This window comes from Zootoca vivipara, chromosome 7 (genome assembly GCF_965207765.1).
Source record: "Zootoca vivipara chromosome 7, rZooViv2.hap1.1, whole genome shotgun sequence".
In the NCBI taxonomy this organism is placed as follows: Eukaryota; Metazoa; Chordata; class Lepidosauria; order Squamata; family Lacertidae; genus Zootoca; species Zootoca vivipara.
The window spans coordinates 94,316,641-94,327,327 of record NC_142590.1 but is presented as its reverse complement, the minus strand read 5'-3'; the positions used below and the strand labels follow the sequence as shown (position 1 = coordinate 94,327,327).

The window sequence follows — 10,687 nt, the reverse complement described above, 5'->3', positions numbered from 1 at the left end:
AAATTGCATAGATGGTGTGTGTGTGTGTGTGTGTGTGCGCACACACACGCATGCATGCACGCACGCACGCACAGAGGTGCATGTCTCCATAAAAACTGCACATATAATGCATTATATTAATATAATGAAATGCTATTATTAGTATTAGAAATATTATTATTTAGAATTTCCTGCCCTCCACCCAAAGGTCCCAAGATGAGTCACAGCATCAAAACACAATTTTAAAACAATGATAGTTACATTGCCTTATGTCTATCATCTATCTATCTATATCTATCTATCTATCATCTATCTATCTATCTATCTATCTATCTATCTATCTATCTATCTATCTATCTATCTATCCTATCTCAAAATATGAAAGGAGTGAATACGACATCCAAAAATGCCTTTGTCAGGTGAAATTTATCCTAAAACACTAGTGAGTTTTTAGGAGGACTAAATACATATATATTGGAAACTGCTGCATGAATGTGGACAACTGAAATTAGGATTGGGGGGAAATGGGAACTCTGGAGAGTGGAGATTGACAACTCCCCGCTTCTCTCTCTCTCCCCCCCGCCCCCTCGGCCAGGCTCCAGTCTGACTGGTCTCCCTGCGGCTGGGTGTTGCAATGTGACACCTCCCCCGTGTTTTGGGAATACGCCGACCTGGGTAGGGCTGTTGCTCTGGGGCTGGATTAGAAGGGAATCCAGTGAGCCAGCTTGTGACAAGCCTTAGCCCGTCGCCCGTGAGCCGTCCCCGCCTGCCTGGCCCTTTAAAAGCCGCCGGGCTCAGCTGGCAGGGCTCAGACACGACTCTGGCAGCACCATGAAGGCAGGTGGCCTCCTCCTCCTCTTCCTCTCCGTGACCCTGCTGGCCCTGGGGGCCCATTGCATGCCCACTTTGGATGCCAAGGAAGAACAAGGTGAGTGCGCTCGGAGGGAGCCTGGGGCCTTTGAGGCTGGGCTGGGGCCACCTTGGGTGGTCACTGGAACACAGGATTGTAGAGATGGAAGGGACCCAAAGGTCCTCTAGTCCAACCCCCTGCAATGCAGGAATCGCAGCTCTAGAATCCCTGACATATGGCCACCCAACCTCCAGTGAAGGAGAGTTCGCCACCTTCCGAGGGAGACCATTCCACTGCCTAGTAGCTCTTACTGTTGGAAAGTTCTTCGCAAGGTTTGGTCGGAATCTCCTTTCTTGTAACTCGAAGCCGTTGGTTCAAGTCCTCCCTTCTGGATCAGCAGAAATCAAGCTTGCTCCATCTTCCAGGTGACAGCCCTCAGGTGGCTCTCAGGTCACCTCTCTCCACCTTCTCTTCTCCTGGCTGCTGCTGCTGCTGCTGTTCTGAAGATCCTTTTTCCGCCCCCACCCCCAAGATGCACACCTGAGTTTTTTGTGGTATGATGTCCCTTCTCTCTCCACCAGTGGTCTGGGGGTGCAGGCCAGGAAATGATGGGACTCTTCTGGCACAGTGTTTCTTTAAATGCCCCACAAGGTGGGTTGTCCAGACTGGGATGGGGCTGTTTGTTTTTAGGGGTGTGCATCAAGCAGCAGGCGATCTGAGCATTAGAATCATAGAGTTGGAAGAGACCACAAGGGCCATCCAGTCCAACCCCCTGCCAAGCAGGAAACACCATCAAAGCATTCTTGACATATGCCTGTCAAGCCTCTGCTTAAAGACCTCCAAAGAAGGAGACTCCACCACACTCCTTGGTAGCAAATTCCACTGCCGAACAGCTCTTACTGTCAGGAAGTTCTTCCTAATGTTTAGGTGGAATCTTCTTTCTTGAAGTTTTAATCCATTGCTCCGTGTCCGCTGCTCTGGAGCAGCAGAAAACAATCTTTCTCCCTCCTCCATATGACATCCTTTCATATATTTGAACATGGCTATCATATCACCCCTTAACCTTCTCTTCTCCAGGCTAAACATACCCAGCTCCCTAAGCCGTTCCTCATAAGGCATCGTTTCCAGGCCTTTGACCATTTTGGTTGCCCCTTTTCTGGACACGTTCCAGCTTATCAGTATCCTTCTTGAACTGTGGTGCCCAGAACTGGACACAGTACTCCAGGTGAGGTCTGACCAGAGCAGAATACAGTGGTACTATTACTTCCCTTGATCTAGATGCTATACTCCTATTGATGCAGCCCAGAATTGCATTGGCTTTTTGAGCTGCTGCATCACACTGCTGACTCATGTCAAGTTTGTGGTCTACCAAGACTCCTAGATCCTTTTCACCTGTACTGCTCTCAAGCCAGGTGTCTCCCATCCTGTATTTGTGCCTTTCATTTTTTTGCCCAAGTGTAGTACTTTACATTTCTCCTTGTTAAAATTCATTTTGTTTGCAAAGATGAATTTGTCTTATGTTGTTACCTCTTGCACTTCTTTGTGGGGGGTGGAGGGGTTAAGCTCTGGAGATGGGCCTATATAAGTGGCCCTTTGTGGGTCCCTTAAGAATACAAGGCCACCCTGTTGGATGAGACCAGTGACTCATCTAGCCCAGCATGCTGTTCTTACAGCGGCCAACCAGATGTCCATTATGGGAAACCCACAAACTGGATTAGAGCATGAGAGCTCCTCTCCTCCTCTCCTGAGGTTTCCAGCAAGTGGCTTTCAAGAAGCATTGAGCAGAGCCATCCTGGCTAGTGATGAATTTCATCTCTCTGAAATTCTCTAACCCTCTTTCTAAGCCTTCCAGCTTGGTGGCCCTCATTGCCTCCTGTGGCAGGGAGTTCCACAGTTTAAATCTGCACTGTGTGAAAAAGGATTTTCTTTTACCTGTCCTGAGTCTTCCAACATTCATCTTCATTGGATGCCCATGAGTTCTCATATTAGGAGAGAGGGGGGGGAGGGAGGGAGAGAGAGAGAGTGTGTGTGTGTCTTTTCTCTCTCCCCTTTCTCTGTGCCAGGCATTGTTTTGTAAACGTCTACATGTTGCCTCCCAGGTCTTATGCACACCTCTGTTTGCCCCACTGCTTTCCCCTGGGAAAATCCCATCTTTAGCGCTGAATTGGAACAAACAGCAATTGGGTTTTCCACGAACTGTCATTTGTGCTGATTAATCACTAAAGAGCAGGTTTTCCAGGGGAAAGCGGTGAGACAAAAGCAAAACTGTTTGGACCTGTGCTTTGTAGACACAGGACAAGCGGAAGCGTAGACAATCCCTTGGCCACCTTTAATCAAAGCCCAAAAGTCCCAAACGCTGCAACCTTTGCTCCACCCCCTTGATAGTTTCGGCTGCCCTTCCCTGTCCCTTTGGTGAGATTCACCTGTGGCTGTTGCCTTGCAGGCAAGTACGGCTACTGCTACAACATGCCACCCATGGCGAATATCTTCGAAGAGAGGAACTGTAGCGCCTGCCTCCAAAACAATTCCTGCTCCACCTGTGCCAATGACTCCCAGTGTCCGGGCACCCAGAAGTGCTGCCCAGGGGACTGTGGCTACGTCTGCCAGGAAGCCATCATTGGTGAGTGGGGTGCTGGGTGGGCCCCCTGCTTGTTTGCCTCTTGCCTGTCCCTGCGGCTTCCTTTCTGTGGGTTGGGGGGGGGTGTTCGTGGGAGGTGAGCAATCTAAAAAGTCCACCCCACCAAAATTATTGTGGCGAGGATGGGAGACCCTATTCCTCAATTCTTGCTTTCTTTCAAATTCGATAAATTTCTGCACCCCACCGCCAGACTCCTAAAGGATATTGTACATGATTGGTGCAGATTCCCCCCCCCCTTTTGCTATACTGAATCACGTTATTGGGTCCCTCCCCATACCGCTGTAATTGCATAGACAAATGTGATTTAAACATGGTATTCAAACTTTATTCAGAGCCTTACGTGAAAATGCTTTGGATTGGAACACTAAGACATCATACCTTATACGGCCCTTAAATTACTTAGATTTTTTTTTTTTTGAAAACCGCTGAAAACTGTTAGAATACTAAAATCCAAGGGTCACTAACATCCAGCCCATGCAAAAGTTGCAGGTTCAAGTCAGTTATGACAATATTTCATAGAATCATAGAGTTGGAAGAGACCACAAGGGCCATCCAGTCCAACCCCCTGCCAAGCAGGAAACACCATCAAAGCATTCTTGACATATGCCTGTCAAGCCTCTGCTTAAAGACCTCCAAAGAAGGAGACTCCACCACACTCCTTGGCATTAAATTCCACTGCCGAACAGCTCTTACTGTCAGGAAGTTCTTCCTAATGTTGAGGTGGAATCTTCTTTCTTGTAGTTTGAATCCATTGGGAATTGCAAGGAGCTGATGCCTGATGCGTCTCTGCCACTGAGTGCTGTTCCCCCACCCCTTTGTTTATTTATTTCATGAGATTTCTAAACTGCAAAGCACAGCCACTGTGGCTAACAGCCCTAGGTAGCCCCGCACCTCTCAGGGGGTGGTACTGCCCTCTTTGGGACCCACTGATCTAGTCAGCCGGGGGAACCTGCTTTCAGCCGCCCAAACACCCCGGCTCAGCGAGGGCTTGGCAAATGCAGGTTTCCAGTCCAGCTACACGGGCTGGCTTGTGTGTCTGGGGAGCTCAAAGCTGACCAGAGGGAGGAGGGAGGTTGCAGGGTTCCACAAAGTGCCCAGGCAGCATCCTCCACGTGGCATGAAAGCGATGGATGGGGGCAGGTGAGGAGGACAAGGCGGGAGGCCAGGAGCCTTGGCTGGTTGGAGCAAACCGTGGCTGCATCTGCTCATGTTTAAAGTGCAAAAGTTAATCTTGGGTGTGGGATTCTCAAGCAATAACTGGATAATTGCTGCCTTTAAAAAGTCATAGAATTGTAGAGTCCAGGGACTGACAAGCGTCATCCTGCAATGCAGGAATCACAGTTAAAGATTCCCAGCAGCCCGAGTCATCACAAGGTGTGCGTGCGTTTTAATTCCTAAAAGGGACCTTCAAAATGCAGTTTTGAAAATCAGTCTTCAGAACATCGCTCATTCTTTGGTGGCTCTGGAGATTCTGACTTTCAGGGAATGGAGAGACTGAAGTGTTGGGAGTGGGATATGGGAATTGTAGTTTTCCTGCTACAGGACACAGACGTATGGCAAGTGTAAACTGCTTGACGTTTGAGGGGTGCTTTCCCCATCTTCTTTGCTGCGCTCCCCTACAGGGCAGAATTTCCTTGCTCTTAACATTCCAAAACAGGTACAATTCCAACAGGTACAATTTCTCCAAGCACGGCGCTGTATCAGCTAAAGGAGCCGTGCCTGCAGAAATTCTCCACTCTCGGCAGCAGTGCCTGCAATGGAATCTGGAAACCAGCCAGGAGCTTCCTGTGCCAAATCCCTCCTCCCACCTGAGAGGTTCAGCTTGAAGGTGTGAGCACCTGTGTCTCGGGAAGGGAGGGAGGGAGGGAGGAAGGAAGGAAGAGGCCGACCTGTGTCCCCACACCCTTCAGTGTGGCTTGCCTCAAGTTTCTTTGTGGTTCTGTGTCTTGCGCTGGGTGGGAAGCACCTCTGCCTGCATCACAAGGAGGGCTGGGCCAGGCTGGCAAGATGACACACAAAAACATCTCAGAACCAGGATGATGCAAATGCCGTGAGGCTCTCCGTCCTCCTCGCCTTCCTCAGCGCCTGTTGCCAGCTGTTGCCAACGCACCTGTGGCTGTTTATGGGCAGGCAGACTCACCTGCGTAGGTGTGACTTGAAGCCCTTCCAACTCTCTCTGTGTGAGAGCAAGCTTGGTTTGAGCCTTCGCTTGTGTCCTCAAAGGTACAAAGTGAAAGGACCGTTTGCACATATTCAAAAGCAAATTTGGAGCAAAATTATGGTTTTGGTTTTTTTAAACTAAGCAAATAAGAACTTAAGAAGCGCTGATCTCATGGGTGTACCCAGCATGGGGCAGGGGGGCAGCTGCCCCCCCTAGAAGCAGGGCAGCTGGAGAGGACAGGCAGAGACGCTGCCTGCTATGCTCTGCCTCAGCCTGCTTGGCTGAAGCAAAACGGCAGCAACGGCAGTGAAACTGCCACCGTTGAAGGAAACCTGGACCTGGACCTGGGCCAACTTCAGCCCACACTCCTTCAAGTCACAGCGAGCACAGCACAGAAAGTGCTGCCCCACAATGCTCCGCAGCACCTCATTTGCATACATGCATACATGCAAATGAAGTGCCGTGGAGCATTGTGGGGCAGCACTTTCTGTGCTGTGCTCGCTGTGACTTGAAAGAGTGTGAGCTGAAGTTAGCCCAGGTCCAGGTCCAGGTTTCCTTCAATGGAGGCAGCTTCGCTGCTGCTACCTCGTTTTAGTCACCGCTTCCATTAAAGGAGGCAGGGCGAGGCAGGAGTGCAAGACCTCTGGGGGGCGTGGATGTTGACCATGCCTCCTGGGGGATCCTGGCCACGTCATTGCCAGCTAGCCAATCAGGTGGCTGGGGGCGTGGCTGGTGTGCCCCCCCCCAGCTTTCATCCTGGGTATGCCCATGGCTGATCTCCCCTCCTACCTTTTCCATATTCAGAAGCATTCTTGCCTCCAGCTGTGGATGCAGAGCTTAGACTCCATCATGGCCAGCAGACAGACTTATCTTCCATGAAACTGGCTAATCCTTTTTCATAGAATCACAGAATTGGAGAGTTGGAAGGGACAACAAGGGATCATCTAGTCCAGGGGTTGTCAACCTGGTCCCTACTGCCCACTAGTGGACGTTTCAGGATTCTAGGTGGGCAGGAGGGGGTTCCACGGCACAAGCTGAATCCTCCTTCCATCGAGAGCTGGTGGGCGGTAAGGAAATTTTACCATCAAGAAAGATGCATTAGTGGGCAGTAGGATAAAAAGGTTGACCAACCCTGGTCTAGTCCAACCTCCTGCAATGCAGGAATGTTTTGCCCAAAATGGGACTTGAACCCATGACCCTGAGATTAAGAGTCTCATGCTCTCTACTGTCTGAGCTACTAGTTGGTGGCTGCCGCCGCCTCCTGCAGGAGTGAGCTCCGTATTTTCCATCCCTTTGTTTGTACTCCTGTCAGGGCAGGATTTAGGTTTGATGAGGCCCTAAGCTCCTGAAGGTAATGGGGCCCTTTCTATGTCCAGCTGTCCTTTGTCAACAACAAATTTTCACTGTGTTTTGTGTTGAATAGATGCTATATGGTCATTTATGGACCTAATAGGTATCTAAAGCCATTTGCACATAACAAACAGAACACAAAACACTGTTGCTGTATGTAGGTTTCATTTTATTTGCTTTTTATCTTATATTTTGTAAATGTACATCCAGTTTTTTTTATCCTTTAAATTGTTTTGGGGGCCCCAAGAGAGGGGGGGGGCTAAGCTAGAGCTTGTTTAGCTTATGCGTGAATCCGGCACTGAATCCTGTGCTTTCCCACTTTTAAAATTGGTTTATGTGAGCCATATGACCACGGTGTTTAAGTACCACCTTGTCTCATTCGACAATTCTCTGGAAGTTTGCTCTTTCTAAAATCCTGAGGCACAATTTGGACCAGGAGAACTGAGAGGGAAGGCGAGGACAGCTGGCATTTTTGGGGCATGAGCTCAGCCATGGTTTTTCCACCCAAGGGTGACATTTGTCACCAACCAGCACATGCCCTGAGTGTAAACATCTGAAGCCTCCCTGAATTTGTCTGTGCACTTTCAGAGCCGGTCTGTCCGGTTATGCAAAGAATTCTCCTCCGTCCTTTCTTCTCCCCTGCATGCCAAGAAGATCGACCAATAGGGTAGAAAATCAAGCGCTGCCAACTAAGGTCGGGGCCTTCTGATGTTTTCTTCCTCCTAAGGCCAGCCTCACATTGCTTTGCACCCTTCCTTCTCTCCCTCTCTCTGCACCCCACAGACTTTTGCCGCCTGCCCTCGGTCTGCGGAAACTGCAAGGCGATGTTTGCCCGCTACTTCTACAACGCCTCCACCCAGAAATGTGAGCAGTTCGTCTACGGCGGCTGCGGTGGGAACAAGAACAATTTCGACACGGTAGATGACTGCATCCGGACCTGTGGGAAGTCCCGTGAGTACGCACTTTGAAGCTTAGCGTGAGCTGACAGTGTGATGCAGCAGCGAAAAAGGCAAAGGCTATTCCAGGTTGCATCAGCAGAGGTCTATCTAGTGCCCAGATCAAGGGGAGCCATAGGAGCAGCACTCTATTCTGCCTTGGCCAGATCCCACCTGGAGTCCTGTTTGGGGCACCATGACTTAAGGAGGATATGGACAAGCTGGAAGGTGTGCAGAAGAGGGTGACCAAGATGATCAAGGGCCTTGAAACCAAGCCTTATGAGGAACGGTTGAGGGAGCTGGGTGTGTTTAGCCTGGAGAAGAAACGACTGAGAGGTGATATGAGGAAGAGCAATATAGCTCAGTGGTAAGAGCATCTATCTTGCAAGCAGAAGGTCCCAGATTCAATGGCACCTCCAGGTGGAGTTTAGAGAGAGACTCCTGCCTGAAATCCTGCGGAGCTGTTGCTGCCAGTCGGTGTAGACCAGGCTCCCTCAACCTCGGCCCTCCAGATGTTTTTGGCCTACAACTCCCATGATCCCTAGCTAGCAGGACCCAGTGGTCAGGGATGGTGGGAATTGTGGTCTCAAAACATCTGGAGGGCCGACGTTGAGGGAGCCTGGTGTAGACAATACTGAGCAACATGGAACAATGGGTTGATTCAGTCTAGGGCAGTTTCCTAGATTCCTATATGATCGCCATCATCAAATCTCTGAAGGGGTGTAATATGGAGGATGGAGCAGCTGGAGTGTTTCTCCGGAGCTTCTTGGTGCAGGGGATCGATATGTGGACCCACCAAGCTCCAGAGGAGGACATGACTTGCCCTTTCTCTCAATTGTCCTCCTTTCTTTTCCAGGGACAGCCTAGTCTGAGAAAGCCATCGGGGCAGACCTGCCCCCTCTCTGCGAGATCTGACTCTGTCCTCCTCTCAGCAGGCAGCTGCTCCTTCTTTCCTGGCCTGGTGGAGAAGGGGCTCAGAGACCCCTGACATCTTTGACTCTGTCTCAGAAAATGGGGCGAGGGGAGCAAGCGATCCTGGGTGCGTGCTCTGCTCTGCCTGCCCTCCAGCCTGCCAGCTCCTTGACTGTGGTTTCCTGGGAATGCCTCACCCTCTGCAACGCGTCCGACATGTTTCTGCATGAAAGCAATATCTGTGTCGAAAGCCTGTGTCACAATCGATACTTAACCCCAGTCTGACACTTCCCTGCTGTTTCCTGTTTCCAGAGTGATGGTCCTGGCAAGGGAGACCAAGAACTTGGGCTTCGGGCCTCTTTGTCCACAAAGTCCCTTTCATTGATCCCGTGGAGAAGTTTAGGAGTCTCCTAGAATCATAGAATTGTGGAGTTGGAAGGGACTTCCAAGGGTCCTCTAGTCCAACCTCCTGCACTGCAGAATCCCTGACAGGTGGCCATCAAACCTCTGCTGATAAACCTCCAAGGAAGGAGAGTCCACCACCTTCTGAGGCGGATCATTTCACCCAAGGAGCGCTGCTGGGTGACATGCCGATGTGGCCGGCCCCTCTCACCGTTTCTGTTGCTCCCCCTCCCCCCTGCAGCTGTCTCTGACCTCTGCGACTACCTGAGTGGCGGGAGATGCACTGGTTTGCACCGGAAGGGGAGGAGGGCTTGGCTAGGAAATATGGCTGCACTCCCCACCCCACCCCAAGGAAACAAAAACTGCATTTGTCCAAACAAAGCTCATAGCAGGTCCTCCTCCCCATTTGGAAACTGAGCCATGCAAGACAGGTGCCCCCTGAGAAAAAGATGTCACCTTATGTCCAAGGTACAGAAAAAAGTAGATATCGGCGGCTGCCTCCTGAGTGTTAAGTTCCTAGAATCCAAGAACAGTAGAGTTGGAAGGGACCCCAAGGGTCATGGGCATAGCTAGGATCTTTGCTGGGGTGTGGGTGGGGCAGCAGAACCTCAGTTAGCTATGTATTTTTTAATTTTTTAATTGATTTAGGGGGGCAGCTGCCCTCCTGGCCACGCCCATGCCAAGGGTCATCTAGTCTCTCTGTTGATGAGTTGGTGCTTTATAAATACTCAAATAAAGAAATAAAGAAACGAATTTTGGCTGGTGCTCATGAATGAACGAACGAACGAACGAACGAATGAACGAACGAACGAATGAATGAATGAATGAATGGGTACCGACTGTCACCGTTGGTGGATCTACATTCCAGGCAGCACCTATCAAAGCCACAGATGCGTAGGCAGAGAGGGAGGGGGTGGGGTGGGGCGGGGGACTGAGAACCAGTCTTGTTTGCGATGCCCGCCCTTCTTAGGTACAGTACTCCTTAGCTGGGTCTAAAGAGACATGCCAAACTGGGCTGGGCTGGCCTAGCTTCATCAGATCTTTCTCTGGCGTCCTCAGCTTCAGCTCCTGGCTGGCAGAGAGACTAGAGTTGTGCCAGCTGCTTGTCTTATTTGAAGGCAGATGTTTCCAAGCTGTAGCACGGAGATCCGGACTGGATTTACATATAAGCTAAACGAGCTCTAGCTCAGGGCCCCACTCTCTTGGGGCCCCAAAAAATATTTAAAGGGGGGGGGAAACTGGATGTACATTTCCAAAATATAAGTTAAAAAACAAATAAAATGAAACCTACATACAGCAACAGTGTTTTGTGTTGTGTAGGCTCCTATGACGTTAAGTCATGGGCCCCGCCTGCTAGCCTGCTCCCTAAAATATCCCTGCTTTGCTCATTTCTATATATAGGGTGCCTACATTCTGCATGGACTGCTTGCATGGAAACATGTGCAAATGGCTCTTGATAC

The 10,687-nt window shown here is 50.2% G+C and overlaps 1 protein-coding gene across 2 annotated transcripts; it reads left to right on the top strand.

Annotated features, from left to right (window-relative positions):
- The first annotated feature begins 617 nt into the window (after positions 1-617).
- On the top strand, positions 618-9,980 carry LOC118089465 (eppin). Of its 2 annotated transcripts, none has more exons than XM_035124177.3 (4): positions 618-907; positions 3,273-3,449; positions 7,762-7,929; positions 8,849-9,980. In XM_035124177.3, exons 1-4 carry the CDS (start codon positions 811-813, stop codon positions 8,899-8,901), a joined length of 495 nt encoding a protein of 164 aa, XP_034980068.1. In that variant the 5' UTR covers positions 618-810; the 3' UTR covers positions 8,902-9,980. The 2 variants fall into 2 exon arrangements, with proteins under 2 accessions (XP_034980068.1, XP_034980069.1); XM_035124178.3 differs by having other exon boundaries at positions 631-907; positions 8,770-9,980.
- Positions 9,981-10,687: the final 707 nt, after the last annotated feature.